The sequence below is a fragment of the Crocodylus siamensis genome, chromosome 1, assembly GCF_052110815.1.
Source record: "Crocodylus siamensis isolate JL-2025a chromosome 1, ASM5211081v1, whole genome shotgun sequence".
NCBI classification, from domain to species: domain Eukaryota; kingdom Metazoa; phylum Chordata; order Crocodylia; family Crocodylidae; genus Crocodylus; species Crocodylus siamensis.
In genome coordinates, this window is record NC_143395.1 from 172,741,086 (window position 1) to 172,765,625 (window position 24,540).

The following is a 24,540-nucleotide window of genomic DNA, read 5'->3' on the forward strand; positions in this document are numbered from 1 at the left end:
AACAAGCAGCCAGTATTTTTCAAGATGTCCACTGCAGGAGTTTGAAGTTAATATCCTTTCTTTTAAAACCAGCTCCAGCATGGTCCAGGTATGTTGGCTAGGTTTTGGCATCACAGTGTGCGGTGGCCTGCCATGAGCTTCACATTAACAGAGAGATGCATGAGATTTCTTTTTGCAAGTCCTTTGATGGCAAGTAAACTATATTATACTTTTAGATTTTCTTTAACGTGAATTAAAATTCTACACTCATGTAGGAGCAGGCCCTTGAGGAATTATAGGAAGAATAGAAGTTGTATTTAAATTGACTATGCTAATGGTGATCATCTGCATTCCTTGGCCAGAGAGTTGCAGATTTTGAAGATTAAAAAAAACCAAAAACATTCCAGCATTTTACTGGCATTATAAATAATCACAGAGAGATGAAAACATGTCTTTTCTTGCCAAAAGAATCTAGAGAAGCAGAAGATGGCAGGCCTGGAGGCCCAGAAGAGGCCCCTGTTGTTGGCAGCGCTGAATGGACTCTCAGTTGCTAGAGTTCCAGTGCCTGAGGATAGCCAGGATGAAGTAGCCAAGGTGCCAATGGACGAGAGGGTAAGATTGAGTTTTGTGAAATATTGTTCGTTCCTTTTGTTTCCAGTGGTACACATTTCTGAATCTGGATTTAAAAATCAAATCTATTACTCATAGATCGACACATGTTAAAACATTTTGTGGAGGAGCCATTAATTGTCTTTGAGTGGACAGGACAAACACTAGGGTGTTTGATCACTGCTGGATCAAAAAGCTCTGAATGCCCTGAAACAGCCATATGAGAGGCAAGAATTTTTTAGGGTGGTATCTTTTACTGGACCAACTACGTAGTTGGGATAGAGTTAGACAAGCTTCGAATGCAAGATGTTTTTGCATAGTTGGTACAAAAAGGGATACCACCCTAAACAATCCTTGCCTTGCATAAGTTTTGGACCCTTACAACTACAACATCAGTGTTATACTACCTAACCATTCATGGTACTGGAAGTTGGGAATACTCAGCACCTTACACAATCAAGCCTTAAAATTAATATTCTGCCCATCTTTTTTGCCAGGGATCTTTCCACATCAGTCACTGTTAGTTGTAAGAAAAAGTCCGGAATTGATGCATGAATTGGATGGTCCTTAATCACTGCTCAAGAGTCAAAGAACTCTTTCTCTTAGTTCTCTGTGTAGGTGCATGCCCATATATGCATGTTACCTCAGGTTTTTTTAAAAAGATCTGCTGTTACTGACATATATTCCTGTTTTGTACATTTAACTTTATACCCAATGTCAGGTGTGTATGCAAATGAGAAAGCTTGTACCTTATTTGTATGTATGTGAGGCTTTGCACATGGACAGAAGTTGGATGTGTACAAATTTAGGCCATATCTTGAAAAAGTAATCCAAGCTGTTTTATAATAGGGTAGGGGTGCTCAACATCTGGCCTGTGGACCAAATCTGGGCCACGGTGGCATGTCATCCAATCCATGCAGCTCCCACAGGTCCAGAAATTTGGCAGTAAGGGAGTGATGGCAACGCTCCCCTACTGCCAAAGTTCCTGACCTGTAGAGAGCCCTGGGCCCTGCCTTGCATGCCAGACAGATCACCTGATCCCAGCACTCAGAGCCAGGCAGAAGTAGCACTGGGTCTCAGGGCCCAGTTCCACCACACAGGAACAATGCCAGGCGCCAGGCCTAATTCCAATTCAGGGGGCCAGGAGTGCTTGGCACTGAGCCCCCAGGGCCCAATCCTGGTACATGAAGACAGGAAAGGCTGATGCAAGGCCCCAGGGCCCAATCCCAGTGCACGGGGACAAGTTAGGGCAATGCTGACCCCCAAGGGCTCAATCGCTGGGCAGGAGGGGCAGTGCTGAGCTCCAGGGTCTGATACGAGTACACTGGGCTTGATCCAGCTAGCTTTATCTTGCACCAAAATCAATAGAAAAGTTAAAAATAAATAAAAAAACATACTGGAAACAAAATTCTTGGCTGGTTACCTCAATGGAATTAAGTGAAGTTGTATATCCTCTAGCGGCATAACGTTGTATAGTAAACCATATGATTTGAGCCACAGTAGAGCATTTTAGATTCTTTACATTTCAGCAGGTGCAGCTACACAAGTTGTTTACTGCAAAGCTAGCTAGCTCCACAGTAATCTACATGTGTGCCCTTATTAGGGCGCAGGAAACTAATCAACTCCGCAGCAGAGTAGTACTTCTAAATATCTGGGATAGAGTTAGATAAACTTCTGCTGCAGGATTTTTTCATGCGCAGCAGTGCGTGTATAGATGCTGAACCACCTGGTTGGGGCACAAAGGTGTTTCAGTGCAGAAGTTGCGTGCCAGCTAGCCCTGTGCTAAAGCACCCTTGTGTCCCAGCCAGCCCCTCTGCAGAACACTGGGCCCGGTCAGAGCAGCCCCGGGCTGGCAGACTGACCTCCAGGGCCCCTCACCAGCTGGCTCAGTGTGTTGCAGTCCAGTCCCATGTGTAAATGGTGTGCCTCGGAGCTTCCCGGGAGCAACAAACTCTGGCACAGTAAGCTCTGGAGTTTATTGCTGCACATTAATGGCATATGTGGATGCACCCACCGTGTAGAGAATCAGCAGTACAAATGCTTTCACAAATTTTCTATCAAAAAGTTTGTTGAATGTGGTTTCTTTTGTGCTGCTAAATCACAGTGCAAAATCTTGAAAAGGAAGTTGGAAGAAGGAATGGTCTTCACAGAATATGAACAGATTCCAAAGAAAAAGGCAGATGGGACCTTCACCACCGCAGCCTTGCCTGAAAATGCTGAGCGCAACCGAATCAGGGAAGTTGTTCCTTATGAGGAGAACCGAGTGGAACTGGTACCAACCAAAGAAAATAATACAGGTTACATCAATGCTTCACACATAAAGGTAAAAGCTTATCCAGCATTGTATGGAATAGAGGATACCATAAGGAAATGTGTGTGGTTATTGTGTGCACAATCAATGTTTTCTGACATTCTAGGACTTAAAAAAGGATTTGCTTACCTTTCCTTAGGTGTCTTAATAAAAATAGGCATGCTATTTTGCCTTTGACATGATATCACTATATTGCATCTTTACTTTCCAGACTGAGGTCACACTGATGAGCTCGTTTACGTCTTGCGTTTGTTACATTTTGGTGGATCTAGAAATAATTTTGCAGAAATACCACCTTCTGTGCAATGCTGTGTGAGCTTGCTTCTGATGGCTTTTGTTAATTAAGTTGAGGAGGGTACTCAACTTGTTTTTAAATACAACTAACATGTAGGGGTAAGCACAGTTCAGTTTCTACCACTCTGAACTTGCAAGAGCAACTGAATCAAAGGAAACGTTTATCTTAGGAGAAAAGTGTAGGCCAGGCTTCCCTTTAGAGACTCTTTAACTAGAAACCTGCCAGAGATGGGAGAGAGACTTATACAGTGCATCCTCTGGTTTATGTGGTCCTATGCCCAGCCGTGCCATTTTGGTACTACATGGCCCAGTTCTGTATCCCCAGGTAGAATGGCCATCTGCTGTTGTTACGCTTTGTGCTGTCTCATGTAACCTGGACTGTGGTTTTGCTGGCACACACCCACTGGTAGCATGTAAATGATGTAGCCCCAAAAGCCGTTATCCAACTTTTATTATTTTACTGCAAAATTTGATAAAACTTGGTGTTTCATAGATTTCATAGACATTAGGGCTGGAAGGGACCTCGGGAGATCAAGTCCAGCCCCCTGCCCAAAGGGCAGGAAGTCAGCTGGGGTCATAGGATCCCAGCAAGATAAGCATCCAATTTACTCTTGAAGGTGTTCAATGTAGGTGCTTGAACCACCTCCACTGGCAGACTGTTCCAGACCTTGGGGGCTCGGACAGTAAAGAAATTCTTCCTTATGTCCAGCCTGAAACGGTCTTGCAGGAGTTTGTGACCGTTCGACCTCGTCATCCCTTGGGGCGCTCTGGTGAACAGACGTTCCCCCAGATCCTGATGAACACCCCTGATAAACTTATAGGTGGCCATCAGATCACCCCTGAGCCTGCGTCTTTCCAGGCTAAAGAGTCCCGTGGCTCTCAGCCTGTCATCGTAAGATTTTTTTTCCTGACTTCTGATCATGCGCGTGGCTCTCCTCTGGACTCTCTCAAGCTTCTCCACATCCTTTTTGAATTGTGGAGCCCAAAACTGGACGCAGTACTCCAGCTGCGGCCTCACCAAGGCCGAGTACAGGGGGAGAAGGACATCCTGGGATTTGCTCGAGAAGCATCTATGGATGCAAGCCAGCATTTTGGTCGCTTTACTAGCCGCAGCATCGCATTGCAGGCTCATGTTCATCTTGTGGTCAATGATGACCCCCAAGTCTCTTTCTTCTGTAGTGCTATCCAACGTAGCACTGCTGAGCCTATAAGTAATTAATAATTAGGGTTACAGTTCCACTGGTTAAAAATGTGTGCAAAACTGCATTCACTTTGTGCACACACAGATATTGCAGGTCTACAGGTGGATCCACAGATATTGCTTGTGCAGTCATATTAATTAGTGCACTCTTTTTTTTTTTTTTCTGTGCGCGCAGCTGCAGGCAAGAAGTGTTGTAAATCAGGTCCCTAAAATTTGAAAGGTCCACATGTCATTCAGCCTGCACTGTTATAAATAGAAGTGTTTTGTAAAAAGCTTTGCTTTGCTCTACTTACTCTAGAGCAGGGGCAGGCAATTATTTGGGGAGGAGGGCCACTTACTGAGTTTTGGTAAGCCATCGAGGGCCGCATGATAGGCAGCCAGGGGCAGATAAATACTAATTTTCTAAATTTTTTAGAGGTCCTGCGGGCTGAATGGAATGGCCTGATGGGCTGTATCTGGCCCCTGGGCTGCATTTTGCCCACCCGTGCTCTAGAGTCATCCATGCAAAGAGTCACTGAAGGTACAGTACATACATTCTCACTCTGCGTGCCCCTTGGTAGCATGCTGTCTGGTCAGCATTAGCAGACAGCTGTCTTGCAGTGTGTGCAAACTCATTTTTATCTTCTCAACTTCCAATAAACAATTTTTCAAATCCCTTTGTCCTAAGAGAAGTACTGGTACTCTGTTCGTGCCAGAGGCTCATGCGGTAAGACAGGGCTCCCTGCTTTTCCCATTCTAAAAACAAAATGAACATGAATTAATTTAAATTATCATAACAAGATATTCTGTTCATTTACACTTTCCAGGAATAAAAGCCTTTACGTTCAAAGAGAATAGCTGGCCTTTTTAGTCATGATTTACGATATTAAACTCTGTTGATTCAAAAACACCTTTCTAAACTAGGATCCTGGCAGGTTATCACTTTTCAACCAGAGTCCTGGTGGGTAGCAGATACTGTTTTTTGGCATCATATGCCATTGCTAGAATGATGGATTACTGAATCCAATTTTTTTCATCTACTTTATGGGAGGAAAAAAAAATACCAACAGCATAAATTGTGCCCATAAGGTGGTATCAGCCAGAAAAGAATTTTCCCCAGCCAGTTTTAAGAGTCCACATTTCATCTTATGTGTCAGCATTGGACATGCTCTCATTGGAGAGCTATAGAGCATGCAGAAATATGCACTAATGTTTTGGTATATCGCCGTGGCTCCTGCCAGAGTTTTTTGTTTCTTGCACTCCAAGTGGCGGTTCCAGAAGCCAAGCAGATGTTCTTTTGCTTAGAAGGTGAAATCGCATCTGTGAGATTTACCTCAGCAGCACAGTGTGTGTTTGCAGCCCAGTACTCCATTTCTGAGATCCTGCCGTGGAGGCATCAGAATGCAGCAAGCGTTCCAGGCATGGCTCTCCCTCCACACTATTTATGGTTCTTTCATATCATGTGCCAGGAGGCTTGATAGCTGGACCAGAAGTCAGCAGACAGAAAACTCCTATGTCTTCCTGATAAGATCCATGCCTGGAGGATCCTGACTCCTACCACCAAGTCTGCAATCCCTGTGGGGTTGTCAGCACTTCTCTGCTTGCTTACAATTGCTCCTCTGCTATCAGGTTGTTAAGCTTGTAGTTTGAACACAGAGACAAAGCTATCATTAAATTTGATTTTTTTTTTTTTTAAAAGAGAAATGCATGTTGTTGCTGTGCCATAGGGCCCTAATCCAAAGATCACTCTGGATGTGCACTGTGTGCTAGGGTTATCTGACCCCCACAGTCTTTCCTGCCCAGAGCAGAGGGGCTGGACCCAATGATCTCACAAGGTCCCTTCCCAGCCCTAAGCTTCTGTGAATAGGAAAAGAAAAGATTCCCACTGACTTCAGCAGGCTTTGGATCAGTCCCATATCATGTTCAGATTTAATCCAATAATAAAACCAGATATGAATAAAGATATGCATATATGTACAGAACCAGATCAAGGGAGATGTTGAGCATCTGAAATGCCAGTTGATTTCAAGGACTGTTCAGCAGTTACCTGGATCTGGCGCACAGATTTTACCTGTCGTGCTCAAACGAAAGCGTTGGATATTACTGAATAGGAAACAGACCAAGAACTAGATTTGAAAAGGAAGAAAGGACCCTTTGAGTGCAGCAGAAATCTAATTGTACAACTATGCCATGAATGTGTAGTATTTAGCTGTAAAAGGCAAACATTCCAAATTAAGTGCTGTTTCAGTAGTAAAAGCTAAACTGCCTGACTTCTCTAAAATTTATATGAAGCCCTGTACTTCAGACATGGTACCTACTTATTCTTGTCAGAATTATTGATTGCTGCTTATAGCATTGTCTGCCAGCCCCTTGATATTTATGACTATGTCAGCATTTCTATTATAAATCTCTTTCTCTGGGATTTATATCTTTGTCATAAAAATTTGCTCCAAGCTAAAGCTTGGAATTAGAAGGTTCCAGTCCTGGGCGCGTGCGTGTGTGTGTGCTTATGCGTGCACATCTTGATCTGGTTTTGCTTATGTATGCTTTTATATATAGTTGTTAAAACTTGCTGTAATTGGTTCATCCGATTCTTGTTTTTATCTGCTAAAATGTTGTTTAAAATGTGTTTTAGCAAGTATTACTAATAAAATGCTATTTTTTATTTTTCCCATTTTTAAAGTGATTTGATGATTTGAATATAAAGATTTTTTAGAGTTCTTTTATAAGATGTCTTGTTCTTAATAAAATATTTAAAATAGACAATTTACCTAAAATGTTGTGAATTATATATAAAATCAAAGATTTTTAATGCTTCAAGATAATGTACCAATACATTGGAATTATTATACAATGTAGGGTATGTAAGTCTTTTTTCAGGACTTTGATTTTAGATTGCCTACTCTGTTACAGGGCAATACACGAAATATCTTTTTACAAGATCTGTTGTGTCAATTGTGTGTTGAATAAAGGCCTGAGTATGGATTTACATAATTTACACTAGAAAAAAACATTCATTGTGCCATATATACTGAACAGCAGACTGCAGCCACCATCCTGAAAACACGCATTGATAAAAGAAGAGTAAACTAACAAAACAAAGCTTGCTATGCTATTTCTGTCTTTCATAGCTGGCCAACAAAAGATATTTCAGACTGGTGTATGATGAGTATAACTGCAACTTTAAAGGAGATCCACATGAAAGTAGGACATTTTAGAAATAATTGTTCTCCATTATAAATTAAGGCAGAATCAAAACTGTTAGAATCTTAGGACAGTTCAGACTAAGACTTGTCAGAGTCGTCTTTCTGGTGCTTTCAGTGGACTTTGAATCAGATCCTTAAAAATACATTTACCTTTCTGAGCCACGCACTGCTTTATATTGATTTTCCTGCGGTAACAGGAAATGACATCATGGTTTCTCTGAAACTGCTGGTCTTTGTTCCCTGCTGCATCTGTGGATAACTATTTAACACGTCATTTGGGAGAATCTTGGGGAAGTCCTTTGTTTAATGCCCAAGCCCTTTAACTCATGGCAGAAGAAGAGCACTTAAAAGCCTGGAAGGGTTAATAGCTTATGCTGATTTACAATAATCATTATAATAATTTTATCCCAAATTGTGGAGTACAGTGAAAGCTTAGGAGTAAAGGGTTTTATTACAGTCTTTTACATTTAAAAAAATAGTACTAACAGCTGCCATAGAAAAGGTTGGCCTTATCCATGTTTTTTCCGATTCCCAGGTTACTGTTGGTGGAGAGGAATGGCACTACATAGCCACACAAGGACCTTTGCCACACACATGCCATGACTTCTGGCAGATGGTATGGGAACAGGGGGTGAATGTTATAGCCATGGTCACAGCTGAAGAGGTATGTACAATTGCTGAGAGCATTTCTTTCTGAATGTGAAACTCTACCATAATCACTCTTACTCAGTCCAATAATCAGTGTTGTTGGGACCCCCCCGGCAGACCTTTTATTGTCTCATTTTCTTCCCTCTGAACACTTGCCTGCACATAAACTAGTGCTGCAAAAAAGAAATTTGTAGCTCTCTAGTATTAGGTTCAGCATGTATTAAAGTTGTTTTGTTTTGTTTTTTTAAAGAAAAAACAGTAAGGCTTTAGTTTTGTTGGAATAATACTTTGATTTGCCAAACAAAACAGAGAGATTTCCACTGGAATTTGACAACCCTGAACTGCTCTTGGTTAAAATGACACACATTTTCTATCCATCCAAGGCCAGCTCTGCATACCATCGTTCTTATCGGCAGAAAGGAGACCAGAAGCTGCTGTTCCTGTAGAAATGTCCATTAAAAAATCTTTTTATTTGTTTGCCAAGCAAAACAGTTATTTCTGTTGTAATCCAAGAAGTATGTGCTATGTTACAAGAACTGGCACAGGTTGCTAACAAACACTGCATTCAGCTTTGTGGCCTGCTGCCGTATGGGAACGTAAGGATTGTCATATCACATCAGACCAGGGATCTCACTAGTCCTGTGTCTAATGCTAACCATTCCCAGATATTTGGAGAAGAATCCTCTTAATAGACAGTTACAGAATAACCTTTCACTAGGGAGAAATTCCTTCTAACATGTTGCAGTCAGTGGTTGGCTTATGCCAGAGGTCTGTGTATACATGCCTCACTTTATTTTAGTTTATCTAGTTTATTTTTTATAAATGTTTAATTCCTAGTTCTTCACTCTTGGATTCAGTGATAATCTGAATTCCACAGTGTAACTTTTATAAAATGTTGACTTCAAATTTAATTTAATTCACTTTCATGGACTGCTTCTTGTTTTTGTGTTGTGAACAAGGATAAGTAGAACTTGGTTTACCTGTGTAAGTAGCCTTATGGACTCAGTTCTTGAGAATTTTGTAATTGTAACAATAGAAGACTAATCATTTTGGTTTTTTGTGGTTTTTTTTCCCATTTGTGGTTCAGGAGGGAGGAAGAAGTAAGAGTCATCGTTACTGGCCTAAACTGGGCTCTAAGCACAGCTCAGCCACTTATGGGAAGTTCAAGGTGACAAATAAGTTCCGCACAGATTCTGGTTGCTATGCTACTACAGGTCTAAAAGTCAAGCATCTTCTTTCTGGGCAAGAGAGGACAGTATGGCACCTGCAGTATACTGACTGGCCAGATCATGGTTGTCCAGAAGAAGTCCAAGGCTTTTTATGTAAGATTCCCTACTTAATGTGCACATTTTTCAGTCAATTAAAAACTATTTACACTGGATTATAAACATGGGGTACCCCAGAATTACCGCTGTTGTTTAACATGCATACTTATGGTAGCATCTGGAGATCTCAACCAGGTTGTCTTCCATTGCAACAAGCATTACACAAAGAGATAGAAAATGACAGTCCCTGCTCCAGAGCTGACAACCTGCAACACCAGACATAACAGGATAAGAGAAAGGTCAGCACAGGAGCTGGAGAGATAGGGCAGTGAAGATGGTAGAATATGCCCAGTTGTTAGTCAGGAGCAGTTATCACAGTACCTCCTCTGCTTGGTGTGTTATATTGGTGTAGCGGGGAAGGTATGGGGAGAGGTGGAATTTTCTCGTTTTTGTGAAAATGCAGCCACAGTAGTTACTTGTATTAATCTAATACTGTCCCTTACTACTTTATTAGCAATTAAAATGAAGTGCCCCAGTAAGTAATGTGTGTTACTTATGTATTATTCTACGTTATGTTACTCTAATCATGCTGAGTACTGCACGCTGCTTTTAATTAATTGCATTACTACTCAAGCAGAATTGTCAGCTGTACCGAGGTATCCTACAAATTATTAATAAAGTTTTCAGTCCATACATGCCCTGAACTTCCAACACCCTCCTCTACTGCTAAAAGCTTCTAATTGCTTATTGTGTTGTGTTTTGCTTTGTTTTTAATGCTGTGCCTCTTGTGAAGTTACATATTACACTTAGACCATACTTAAAACCCAAGCATCCCACCCAAGCTTGTTAACTCATGCTGAGTGCCGTCTGAGCATCTCTAGATTACACCACTTCAGGGGAGGGTCGGCTCTGGGTTCATGCTACCCAGCTCAGTTTAGAGTAACTTGAGTCTGCTCCACAGTGATAAAAGGAGCATTTGCAGTCCTCTAGCATCCCAGGATGCACTACTCTCAGGTCCCCCTCTCCTCCAAATCAGGGATGAATCTCAGGAGTCCTGGCTCCTAGCCATCCTTCTGCTTACCAGCCCTCTAATGGCAAGTCAGAACTGTGCAGGGAGGAAATAGTATTAAGTATTAAACAGCATGTTCTAACCTTAACACTGCTTAACATTCCACAGATTTAGTGTGGTCTAAGTGTAACGTGCAACTTCACCCTTATAACACCCCCCCCACAGCTCTTGAAATATTTGTAGTCAGAACATAGCTGTCCCCTTTTCCCTGAAGAGAGGGCACAGTGCAACACAGCCTTGTATGGAATGAACTTGTTTCCATGTGTGCGAAGTAGTCATAAAATGCTAACTTCCTGAATTGCAATTGTTTTCCACCAAGTTTGCACAGTGTAGTGGCAAATCAGTCCCAGGGGCTTTGTTTGTGTGGTTCATCCAGCTCCTGCTGGAACAACCTGGAGAGAGGTTCAGCAAAGAACCTGACTAGTTCAGGGGTGGACAAAATGCAGCACTCAGGCCAAATGCGGCCTGCCAGGCCATTCGATTTGGCCCGCGGGGCCCCTAAAAAATTTAGAAAATTAATATTTATCTGCCCCTGGCTGCCTGTCATATGGCCCTCGATGGCTTGCCAAACTTGACCCAGTAAGTGGCCCTCCACCCGAAATAACTTCTTGCCTCTGCTGTAGTTCTTGTGTATTTAGCCAGGCATCTGAGTCTATAGGTATGCTACACATTTATCTATGTATGATATATATATATAGGTATAATTTAATGGGAAAAAATTTGAGCATGCTAGAGCTAGACGAGATGACTGTTTTTGATCCCTACATTTTGACAATGATTACAGAAAGCTACATATGAATGTGTGCAAAAAAAAAAAAGTCCCCATGCTTGTTGAAAGCCAAATAAAACACATAGATCTGGTTGATGTTCTCAGTCATTCTACAAGAGAAGCAAGAAAAAGGCAGATGGATGCTCACTTCCCATCTGATACTGGCTCTGACAAGCAGTTGTTTCAAGGGGACTTAGCTGTTGTTTTGATCCCAGCCTGTTAATAGTAGGAATTGCTGTAAGTAACATCTAGAATCATCTGCTTTGGGGACCTGGAGATTTACGGAGGGGGAAAAGAGAATTTAATTTTTTTAAAAGACTATTTAATTTAAAGAACCAAACTCCCAAGTAGTAATTGATGCCCAGCTGGTACTTGCTGGATTCAGTGCTGCTCATTGCACGGTGGCCAAATAATTAGTGTCTTGTAGACACTGTAAATTATCATCACTTAAAAAAAAAACTGACTTCCCCATAAATGTTTCAACTTGTATAGGAAGCCTTGTAGGTTTTTACAGCATAATTTGCATTTTATCTTACAGCCTATTTGGAGGAGATACAGTCAGTTCGTCGCCATACCAACAGCGTGTTGGACAGCAGCAACAATTGTAATCCACCAATTGTGGTTCACTGCAGTGCAGGTGTAGGGAGGACAGGGGTAGTTATCCTAACAGAGCTGATGATTGGCTGCTTGGAACATAATGAAGTAAGTACACTACCTCTCTGTAAACATTTATTTATTTTCCAGTGGCTGATTCTGTACTACACCTGTGGCTGAAGTTAGGAGAAGGGGAAGATATCCCTAGTCTTCCCATTGCAGTAGTATAGCAAGGCATAGCATGCAGCTGTTTCCCCCCCGGTTTTGTGGTTTGTCGTATGTCTTGGCTGTTATTTATTTTATTATTATATTTATTTTGGGATAGCCCTGTGAACAATAGGACACATCTGCAGAAGTGAAGTCTCAAATTATGACATGTCCATACCTGTGTCTTAATTAATCAGTCTGGAGATAGAGCTGTGCAGAAGACCAGTCTCAGAGATGGTAGAGAAGCAATACTGTTTTCCAGATGGGTTTAGACTGACTCCATTGATTTCTAGCTTCTTTCTTGGGTGTCTCTCTGAGAGCTGCTGTCTCTGGGGCCTAATCTGAAATAAAGCTCAGCTGTAATTGGGAAAAAAAAAAGACGTGGGGGGAAGGGGCACAAAGGAAAAATATCCAAAGAAAAACTGATGGCCCTAGCCAGTATTATGAGATGTGTCACATAAGCTGAGCTATGTCAAAGGGTTGTCAGTGTTTCAGATGCAAGTGCTTGTTCTGCTATATCCTGTGTCAGTGGAGAAAGATCCAGCAAAAACACCAGTTTCTGAAGAACAATATGGATGCATCCCCACAAGTGGGACATTTGTTTCCTTGGGGTCAAATAGCAGTAGCACATATATGTGCTGCTGTGAGTTGTCCCTGGGCATGCCCCTACACACGTGCTCTGGTGTGTGGCAGATTGCCCCAGGTGGGGTAGGAGAGGCTGGGCCCAGCACCTGGACTGGGCTCAGCAACCTTACCTGGGGTCCTGGAGGCCTCCTGGGGCTGCAGCAGTGGCAAGCCAGGCATGCAGAGCCTCCCAAGCAGCCACAGTGTGGCTCTGGTCAGCTAGGCTCCAGTTTTGGCAGTGCACACTGCTGCCACATGTGCCACCCTGTTATTTTTTTGCTGTGGGTTTTTTAGGTAGCGGGGTTTCCCAGTATCTGATTTTGCTGCCACGCTGCAAATATGCAGCATGACAAACAGAATCACAAGTGCCACGTGCATTTTGCGGTGCCTCAAAAGGCTTTGAGGTGCCACAAACGGCACGTTCCAGCTCATGGGGATGCAGCCTATATAGTGTATAATGCCAACCTGAGAAAAACAGGTATTGAAACCAAGGGGCTTCCTACATCAAAGGAATTACTGGAAGACTAAAATCTCTTGGTAGAAATGATGATGACAAAAGTATGCTGCAGGGACTGCAAATAGATGTACCATTTTGGTGTCACCCGTGCCCCACAGCAAATGTGTATTTGGCCTGTTTGCTGGATTGGAGAGAGAATCTGCAACAGTTATGTTAAGGGGTGGAAATTATTTTGTGTATTATCTTTAGAGCCTTTAGTCATGGAAAGGCTCCAGCTTCTGAGTGAGAGCTACTGGGGGCAGGGAGGCATTGCAGCACAGGTTTTAACCCTTTGTGGGCCATATGCAGCCCACCAATTGGGCAACCTTGTTCGTGCACAAAGTTAAAACACTGCTTGTCACTTAAGAATTTGAGCCTGTTAGCATGGAGGGATGATTACCAGCTGAATTTCCTTTCCTTTTTATCTGATAATGTGCCTGCCTCTTTCTCCACCCTCCCATTTCTTTCAAAATGCTTATGACTGTTGGCCCGCAAACAAAATGAATTTGTGTCTATGTGGCACTGCAGAATAACCACGCTATAGTTATACGGTGATCATTTAGAGATACAAGGCTTAAATCAGCCTGCATGTAATTCTTTTGACTTCCAATGGACTTTGCCTAGCGATGAATTTGGCTCAGTAAATTTAGCACAAATTAAAAGTGTTCCTTTTTAATTTATTTATGCTCATTTCATCCCCACCCCTCCTCAATCTGTTTTCTCCACACTCCCATGTAGGGGGGAGAGTCAAGCAGAGATTTGATTCATTGCTCTTGGGCTAGGCATGGGGTCAAAATGCTGCTGAAAGAAAATGTGCAGCCATTGGGGTCAAAAGGCACTTCACGTCACTCTAGCGTCTTCCACACACCAACAGAACTGTAGACATAGATATACGTAAATCAAATAACAACTTGGCAGCTCCTCTGGTGACCTTGTGAATGCCTCTGGCTTCACCTCTTCTGTGAAGAATGGTTTGGCATGATGCTGAACTTCTGAACATCAAGGAGAGCATAAAAATCAGGGATGTTCAGCAAGGAAAGTTCAGCAAAGTCACTGGGAGTTGATGTGTAGTGCTCATGAAAATGAGAGACCCCCTTGTTTTATCCCTAACTAAACTCTCCTTTTTACATGTTACCAGAATTCATAATATTTTTAAGCCCAGTTTTCTCCTTTTATGGTGATAGCCCTCCAGAGCCGGACATTGTTTTACAGCAGATGAATATTTCAGCTCTCTATTCTATGTTTTTGTGATCAGCTGAGCTATATGTTTCCAGGTGAATCAGGATGGATGGTTTGTAGTGACTGTCACACCTAGAACATCTTTTTTTTCACATACAAAATATTTCTGTTGTAAATGACCTGACTTCTGTATTTGTTCTTGAAGCCAACGTATTTCTGTTTACTCTGAAATCAAACTGCTGGTAATTTAATCCTCCAAAATGCAACTTCTGATAGTGTTTTACAGTCTTATGAGATGAGCAGTACCTCACAACATGCCTTGTAGGCAGGTGAGCCATTGTATCCCCATTTCACAAATGAGGAAACTGATGCATAGGGCAGTTAAACATCTTGGTAGAAGTCCTGCTAGAGCTTGAAACAAAAGCAGTCCTTTTGATTTCTGCTTCTGGGGTTTACAAAACCAGTAATCTCTTGTTGACAGACACATTGCAGTTGATTTTGAATAGAAAGAAATCCCCTTTTATGGAATAAAGTGGGTAGTCCTAGGAGTCTGAGATACATTAGGGGGTCTGTTGTACCTCCTTATAAGATTAAATACTAATAAGTTAAGATGTTCATACATTAGGTGTCCATAATAGGTTTAGTCTTCCAGTACACACTAATGCACATCCATACAAATAGCTCTCAGATTAATCAAAACCTGAGCCATGACACAGGGACAGAGTCACCAGATCTTACTAGTCTTGTAGAAGTCAACAAATTCCATCAAATGTTGAACTATAGTAATTAAAACTTGGTTATGCAGGTCCAAACTGGCCTGCATTTTTGTTGTCATTATTTGTCAGGCAAGATCAAGTTTTGAATGATTGGGTTGGCATGCTCTAATTGCTTTGCTAACCATCAGCCTCCTTGCTGAGGCATTCTTTGATTTGGCCGCATAAAACCCAATAAAAACGCTTAAACTCTCATCTGCACTGGTTTAAAAATGGTTTAAACTTTTTTCTTCATTTCTGTCCTCTTCTGCTATTATCAACTGCTGCTTCTGTAGCAGAATTTTTGTCATGCTGTAGTCTTGCTTCCATAATGGCTTATTTATAAGAAGGCATAAAATTAGCTACATTAAAAAATTAGTATCATAACTGTGTTTACTTTAACATTAAGAACCTTGATCATTTTACAGAAGTGCACAGAAATGCATGTGACATGGCTTTCGAATTTTTTAATGTTTACTTTCTAGAACCAGTTCCCATAATACAGTGGTTCTCAACCTTTTCAGACTCAAGGCACCCTTCAATAGACTTGGGACACCACTTGGAAAAGGCCAGGAATTCGTTTTTGTGTTTTTTGCCTACAGAAAAATTATAGGGCAGTTCTTCTGTTGTAGAGAATAAAGACCATAGCAGGTCAGACTGATTTTAACACTATAGATTTCTATTTGAAATCTCTGGGTTTATCTTGTGAATCATGTTTGCACATCTCAGTGGTAACACTGCGACGCATGTTGAGGCACCCTTGAAAGGATCTCAAAAGCACCCCACAGTCCACGGCACCTGGTTGAGAATCACTGCCATAATGCATGGAAACCACATCCTTCAAGTCACTAAAGGCGGAACCAGAACTAGTGGCTAAAGACACTCTTAAATATATCTAGCCAGGCTCCATACCACCCTTAAGGCTGCTGAAAAATAAGTCCAGCCCTTCCACTGGGACCATTCCAAGTGAGGATGTGTAGGCACACTTCTCTCCTGCTCATCTGGAGATCCCCAGTGTCCTCACTGCTGTAGTTCTGAGTTTGGAGCAAGTAGGACAAGAGAATGGGTGGGACTTACTTTTTAGTCCCAGTCTGAAGAGTTGTATGGAGTCAGTGTAGACATGCTCAGAATAATTCTGTTTTTTCAACCAGTTCAACCAGCAAATTTGCTGGATTCTAGCTTGTGCCATCTTATGATATGGGTTGTCCTTTAGGTTCATTTTTCAGCATGTAAGAGACAACACAACTGTATTCTAAAGGAGCCTGGAAAAAAAGGGTTGCTGGAAACCCTGACTGACTGCAGACCTTTCTGATATCCCTCACCCTTGGGGTTATTGCTCATGGTGGTGTTCTTCTCCCCCCTCCCTCCCCAAATTATCTGAGAATTTCACACAAGCATGGTGTTTCTTCTCCCATTGACTCTTTATACATCGGGGGAAAAAATAATGCAACTAAGGTTATGAAAAGAGTTATTTACACAAAAGAAGTGAATCCTTCAATGTTTTACATTTGCCGCTTGACTGCTTTTGCCTCTCTTGTTCTGAGACATGCCATGCTTTGCATGCCACGTTTGGGCCTCGGCAAGTTGAGCACTGTAACAGAACGACTTCTGAATTACTCCTCACCTGCCTGTTGTAACAAGTCCCCCTAGTTGCTTTCTGTCCTCCCGTTGCTCTCTAAATGCTGATAATAAAGTGGCATTGCCTAATATATATCTTAGCTAATGCTTCACCTTGCATACCCCTTTGTGTTTTTCAAGTCCTGATTCATGTCCTAGTTCTGACAGTTAAGGTCAGAACATCTGTTGAGCATCGGGTTGCTGAGCCTTGCAGACATTGGCAAGAAACGCAGAGACTTGAGAGGGAACAAAAGTTGCAGAATTGTCATGCTAGATGTATTTGCTAGCGTTTCAGTTTTGGCCCAGAAGCTCATGTTTCCAGGACTCTTGATTTGTCTCCTGTGATGGCCATCCCTCCTGGAAAAAGGGCTGACTGAAGCAGTGTGTCAATATAGCTGCAATGCCTACAGGTCCGTTGACTGGCAAAGAGAAGCTGACCCAAGATATTTCAGTTTAAACTATCTAAAGACTACACTTTGGCACCATATCCTTATGTATGTATAACGTGTCAGGTGACTTGACAAAAACCATTTACTTTAATTAAATGTCTAGGAAGAAATCTCCAGGATCCAGGAGGTCACTCTTTCCTGGGAAACCTTTCCTATATAACACCCATATTTCTTGCTGTAATATGGAAACAATACCAAAACAAGCGGTGTGATTTCAGTATAAACGAAGTGTTCTTTTCCTTCTGCTCGGTTGCGTGAGGTTAGTGGTGGTGTTTGGTGTAATTAACATACCGCCTCATATCCTTTTTTCATCCTTAATTTACAGAAAGTGGATGTTCCGGTGATGCTGAGACGACTGAGGGAGCAAAGGATGTTTATGATTCAGACCATTGCTCAGTACAAGTTTGTCTACCAAGTGCTCATCCAGTTCCTGCAGAACTCCAGACTCATTTAACCTCCAGCATTGTGGATCTGACTGAACCTTCTTGCCAAGGGGCACTCCTTCAGCAGCATGTCTTCTGGCATCGTATGCATATATTGTACTTGCTCAAGTTGCCTCAAAAGCAAGGAGTCCTTGTTCTTGACTAAAGAGTCCTGTGAGTTATTTTATACACAGTAATTTATTTTTCTTGAAATAACTTGTGAATTTCTTAATAACTTGTGAAACTGTATGATGACTTTTTGAACCACATTTACTATGACTGATCTGCATTGTAAAATGTCCATAGGGTAGGTTATCCTCTCTCAGGGTGTTTGTTGGCCTTTGTGTTATATGGCTTATAAAATGAACAGTTCTTCAGGAAATAGGTTTTTTTTTTCCCCAGCAAGAGCCAGATATGTGGCTTTTGCAATGAAAATAAAACCTGATAAATGTCAATTGAAACTCTGCAATAGTCAGACTTGATTTCAGATAAAATCCTAAAATGCAGAGTGATCAAAGCATGAATCCCTGAATAGGTGACTGGAAGAACTGCAAAGCAAGAAGTGGGGTAATCGGGTAGACTTCTGTGGCACTCAACAGTTTATGAATTTGGTAAGAATTAATATTGCAATACAGTACTTGACAAGAAGCAGCATGACCTCTAGCATCCCCCATTCTGTGGTCCCATGGTAGACAAATAGTCATAAGCAAAAGCACCCTGAAGTCAACAAGAGTCTTTCCATTACACTTACTGGGCTTTGGATTGAGCAGTAGAGAAGCACTTCAGCCAGCTTGCACCCCAAGAATATTCAAGGCAATAAATATGTTCTCATTAATGACTGAAGCTTTTATTGTTGGCACATATAGTGCAGTCAAATCCTGCTCACTTTCCTCAAGCAAGGCAACTCATTACGGTCTGGGCATCTCGTTGTGTACACGTTGCCGCCATTGTTTAGGTTGTCTGTTTCTAATACTTTTTTCAGTTTTTAAGTGATGACTTCTGTCTCAACTACATCTGTTTCCTTTCCTGATCACTGCCAAATAATGAGCCTGGAGGTTTTAAATTAGAGTGTTGCTGCCCTCAGATTTTTTCCCAGTCAGCACCTTGCAGTTTATGATCATATCAAGCATCACCCACGTGGGTACTGCAGCTCTAATTTTCTTACCTTTTAATCTTTTTTTCCTACGTTAAATTGCACAGGCCACTTGCCCACTCAAACTGCAATTTGTATTGCCACTTGCCCACTCAAACTGCAATTTGTATTGCGATTCTCTTTGCCCCTATCATTAGTAGTGAGTATTTGTATTCTAGTAATACCTACAGATCTTAATGTGGGGATAGGAGCCCCACTGTGCCAGCTACTATACAAACACAAAAAGGGAACACTATCCCTGCCCTAAAGGCTTTATAATCTGAATAAAAAATGTAGATGGAGTCTAACTTTCTCCATCTCCTTATGGGAGAAGAGAAACAGATACAGTAGAACCCGGATTCTCTGCAAGGTTAGGTTACTAACCCCCTGCAAAGTTACAAAGTACCCAGGGGCATATACAGCCACAGCAGACAGCTGTGCAGGACTTCTGAGGGGCTCTGGCTGCTTGCTGTGGCTTTTCTTCAAAGGGCACTGCTGCTTCAGTCAGCCAGGCAGGGCTATAGCTCATCTTTTGCTGTGTTTCAGCAGATGGGAGAAGTACTGCTGCTACAGTTTAGCAGGTTGTCCTTAATTTGGCACCTAACTCTGAACTGAGTGGCTTGCGAACCACTCTGAGATAAACCATCTTGGTTCTACTGTGCCTCTCTACATCTGTCCACAAGTAGTAGCTGCATTTGTGGGTGGGGGGAATAATTGTACAGCTAATATGGACTTTACAAATAACAAAGGAACCAAAGCTTCTGTGTTGTCAAAGTACTTGATAAAGGGACAAAATAAGCCAAATGGAGAACAGCATTTGCTTTTATCAGCTCTATATCCAGCTTTGATTTCATACTGTGTAAGGTTCAGGAGTATAAAGCTTCCTAAAGTGCAGATAATAGTGCAAGATCAGGCCCCAAGCAGGCTTTGCTTAAAACAAAGACCTGGGAGAGTTCAGGCTTACAACTTATCTTCAATCTCAATTTTTCCCTTAAATTTTTGCCTTCAATTTTTGCTAAACATGAAACTTTTTGTCAATGAAAATCTTGAAAGGTCTGGTATAGCTCCTTGGTGTTACATTTGGGTGGGTCTGTTTTTCCACCAGATTTGGATAGAAAAAGTGACCTTTAATTCTAAACAACCTCTTGGCTGTGTACCTTTTTTTGGCAGTGAGCTTCTACAATGTATAAACCACAGGCAGTTTGTAACGTTAGGTTTTCTCCCCTGAAATGGCACGCTTCATTGCTGCTCTTGTCTGTTTTATTTGCTCTATGTAGCTTCCATTCACCTTATTCCAGGAGTAATTCAATCTGATGTGTATGTAGTGGCTCCAAGTGACTTTAGAGTTATGCCCCTTACATCTTACCCTGGAAACATCCATGCTAATCCAGAAGCCTACATTGTATTAAACAGGATCAACCTAGAACCTTGAGCCTCATTATAGTTACCTGTAACTTCTGCTTTTCCAAAGTAGTCTCCTAAATTCTCTGGCAACAAAATTGGAGCTTTTCTTCTTTGACTCTGATTACATTTGTTTGGCCCTCAAATTCAGAACCTTAAAGGTATTTAGCTTAGGTCCCACTAACATAAATGAGAGTTGGGTCCCTGTATGCCTTTACCAATCTGGGATGGAATGTTTTATATAAACAGGTTGTCTTTATCATCCTAGCTGGCATTTGGTGACTTTGCAGGATGAAGGCAAAACAGTGAGAAAAGAATATTGATTAAAGAGTGAGGCTTTCATTCCATGCCACCAGAGTGGCTAGGAGAGAGAAAAATACTTAGCTAAAATATCTTGATCATGTTCCTCTTAAGATTCAGTTGATTCTTCAGTCCACTTAAGTCTTCCTCTAATATCTTCTGCCAATGCCAGCATCTCTCTTGTTAAATTAGCAATAGCCATTTAAAGTCTTTCCAGTGGCATCTGCATGATAATTATGGAGATGCTTTATATCTGGGAAACAGGCCAAGGAGTAAACCTTGAAGCAAAGTATATTAAATTAGTTATCTAGTTTATAGCTTTTTGAATAATTTCCTAATGATGAATTAAGTTTGAACTCGAAGCTGTCAAGTCCCATTGCTCCATTTGGATTTAAAAGCTAGAAAACCAACAGGGAAAATAACTTGCTCATTGTTTTTATTATCCAGCTCCCCTGGTCGAAATTTATACGGGTATTTTGGATCTGTTCGATATTATTTCAGAAGAAAGCACAAATAACCACTAGGAGAAAAAAAAGCACTTATTGTGAAATGGCTTCTCATAACATAAAGGTATCTTAAGAAAAATATAAATTACAAAATGGTATAAAAAATTCTCTTATAGTTAAGTCATCATCTTTTAATGAGCAAAGTAAAAGGCCATGTAACAAACAACTACTTTCAGTGTGCTCTTAAAATGGCTGCTATCATATATGGAGTCTAAGGTGACTCACTTTCTTCCTTTTATTGAAGCGTGGTAATTTTAACTTTCCTCTCATCTGACTCGCTGTATTTTATCTTGGCCTGATAGTTAGCATCTTAGGTGACTGGAGTGCTATACATCTCTAGAGCTTCCTCTTTCAGCCCCATTTGCAACTATAAACAGACACGTCAAGGTTTTATACTGAGAGAAGCAAAAATACTCCTTCTGATTTTGAAGTACTGCAGCTTTATCAGAACTAAGTTCCTTGGAGTATGTTCCCTAACCTTAAGGGAGGCACAGGAAAAAATATTTTCTATCCAATTCCATTAGTCACAGCAGGAATGAAAGCATGAGACTTAAAGGAACCAGTCCTTTTCATTTCTTTCCCATTTTTAACATCTGGTCTGTATTAAAAAAAAAAACAGAAGTGAGAGAAAAGGGAGACTCAGTTTAGGTTTAGCTTTAGGTTTTTTCCAGTTCATGTTGGTTCCCATTAAATCTGTTGGCCTACGCTGTCTCCAGCAATGCCTACTACTTTACAAGAGGAATGTTGTGTGGACTAGTAACCCTGACTTGTAGATCCATGGCCTAATAGCTTCCTTCCTTCCTTCATTCCATCCATCCATTTTTTGTCTAAATGTGATGCTGCCATTTAACAGACAGTTTTTTTTCAATTTTGAAGGTATATTCTTAACTTGGGTTGTCTATCCTGAGTTAGCCATAACTGAAGTTAAAATAGCACTGAAGATCAGACATTACCTGTTTGAATTCAGTTCCAGGCTTTCATATAGGCTTTACTTTGGAACAGCTGTGCAAGTCATAATGTCTTATGTTCAGTGCTGTTTTACACTAAGTTAGTTAATCTGAGTTAAGAGCACGCTCTTAATAGTAAAGATGCATTGCGAGTCTCATCCACATTGACATACACCTAAGGGTTCAACGGGAATTCAGTACCAGTAGTAGTCTTGAGGTTTCTGTGCTAAATCTAATGTAACTTTGTACTGGAGGCACTCACTGATCTACAGCCTCTACTAAATCAGCGGGAGTTTTCAGTGTTTGGCTTTACCTAGAATTTGTTCCCACTGGATTGGATCCTTTTGCTATTATGGTCTAGCTCAGTCCAGCAATTCTCAACTAAGTGGCACAGTACCCTGGGATGCCTTGAAATCCTTTTAAGGGTGCCATACATTCTTAGCATGGCTTGATGTGCAAATACTAACACAGTTTCACAAGATACATCCAGAGCTTTCAAATGGGAATCCAGTGTCAAAAACATTGTGACCTGTTGTGGTTTTTTGGTGTTCAGTGCAATAGAAAAATTGCTCAATTCTTCTGTAGTTAGACAAAAGAGTGAAAGCTAAGACCTGACATTTTCCAAATAGTGCCTTGTGTCTGAGAAGAGGTGCTTGAGAATTACAGGCTTAGATGTAAATGTAATGAGAAAAACAGGCCCATAGTTTGAGAAAAATGCTCAGTCTCTTTGTAAACACAAGAGAAGATGGAGTCTCTAAGGTATTTTCTAATACTGGTGGTTTTTAGGCAGTTCCATTCAGCTTTGGTTGCAAGGTAGAGTAGTAAATCAGACAGAGCATGAATAAAAACATTATATTTTTATATATATATATTTTAAATATAAAAATATATAGCATATATATGCCATAATATGTTATATATATATAATATGTAGGTACTGTTTATATTAAATCCAGGTAGATTTTGCTAGGCTTAATCTATATTAAATCTAGCAAAAGAGAGGTCCAGTGAATGTAACATGCTCTATTTAAAAGCATTTTGAAATTTCCCAGGCTTTCACATGCTTGTTGGATAGTCAATATTTCACTGTAAACCAAGGATATAAAGGTTTTGCCTTTCCAGCACCCATCCAACTGTGAGTGAGTTTCACAGGCAGAAGAATTGTTGGAATATGCCAATAAAAAGGAAAGGGAAATTAACAGTAAAAAGGAGAGCCAGTCCTGAGCAAGTCAAGCACCAGGTGAAAGGCACAGAACTACTAGAACTGTTGTTTTTTTTTAAAAAAGGATGTTGCACTTTTAGGCTGATTGTTTTTGCACCGGGCAAATAATCCCTCATCCAGGGCCCCAGATTGGTACTTCCTATGTAAGTGAGAATGCTAGTCAGCTCAGTGGGATTTTTAACTTGAGCCAGGTGGGCAGGAATTGATTTGAACATAAGGATTGCCATTTTTCTCTGTAACTACCCGTTTTCTTGCTGCTATCCAGTCTTTTATCCAAAACAAACCATTAGTATCCAAAACATCATTTGTGAGATTATTGTCCCATTGAGGTTGCTCCATATGGAAAAATATTTTTCCTACTAGTAAAGTATCATACTACAGATATTTTACAAAGGAAAAGAGTTTACACATGCAGATGACTGTAATATGCTCATGTATAATTGTGTGGGACTTGTGTTACATGAAATAACATGTTAAATTAGTTTTACATCACTGGATTTTGTTTTATTTTACTTCAGTATTTTGATGTTTCCAGTTGTTTGTTCTGTAACGCTGTACATTATAGTTTAGTCTATGACAGTGACTTAATAATCTCCAGCTTCCTGCTACATACACATTTTTGTAGACAGTTGAGAGGTGAGTTATTTCCACCTCCCCTTTTCAATTCGAGATGAATGGCAAATCCATTTTATACTATTGAAAGCCTTTTTTTAAAAAAAATCTATGCATGCTATTTTATATTCTAATGTATTACTCATATCAGTACATAAGCTTATGCTTGTCGGTTTTATCTTGTGTATAAAACTGATTACTTTTGACAGTATTTTTGCACTGTTTCTCTTCTCTTTTTATAAAAAGTTCTATTCAGCATTAATTGACTGCAATAACTTTTTTTTTTTTTAAACATCTATTTCACTGCCTTTATGTAAATAGTTTTCTATATGCTGTTTCAAATGTGAGAGTGTCTCAACTCACTAAGCTATTTTTGGTAAAAACTGTCTATCCTTCATATTCACAATATACAATAAATATTTTTCCCAAGGACATCCATTAATTTTCCTTCCTATGTAATGACTGGGGTTTTATACTTGCACCCATCAACTCTGTAACTGAAGCTAATGAGATTTATATCTGATCCTGAGGCCCTAACAGGGCTAAATATAGTGCATCTATTTAGGTACCATACAGTGCTTCATTTTAGGCCTCCAGTGTGCAATCTTAAGTCTTAGCATCCAGGTTCTTTATACTGTCCAAGGAGCCTTAAGTGTTTAAGAAAAAAAAAACCCTGTGCACTAAGCGGGAAGCCAATAAGAGACCTTAACCACAGAGGTAAGTCTGACCTGCTTTTCCACACCAAAGCTT

General features: G+C 40.8%; 1 protein-coding gene across 3 annotated transcripts in view; it reads left to right on the forward strand.

Annotated features, from left to right (window-relative positions):
* The window catches only part of PTPN14 (protein tyrosine phosphatase non-receptor type 14), a 170,488-nt gene extending 146,264 nt beyond the window's left edge, over positions 1–24,224 (forward strand). For all 3 annotated transcript variants that reach the window (XM_090049008.1, XM_090049018.1, XM_090049027.1), the window contains exons 14-19: positions 448–591; positions 2,693–2,911; positions 8,115–8,243; positions 9,315–9,549; positions 11,869–12,032; positions 17,574–24,224. In XM_090049008.1, the coding sequence (XP_089905134.1) occupies positions 448–591; positions 2,693–2,911; positions 8,115–8,243; positions 9,315–9,549; positions 11,869–12,032; positions 17,574–17,702 (1,020 nt within the window). In that variant the 3' untranslated portion in view covers positions 17,703–24,224. The remainder of the gene's footprint in view (positions 1–447; positions 592–2,692; positions 2,912–8,114; positions 8,244–9,314; positions 9,550–11,868; positions 12,033–17,573) is intronic.
* Positions 24,225–24,540: the final 316 nt, after the last annotated feature.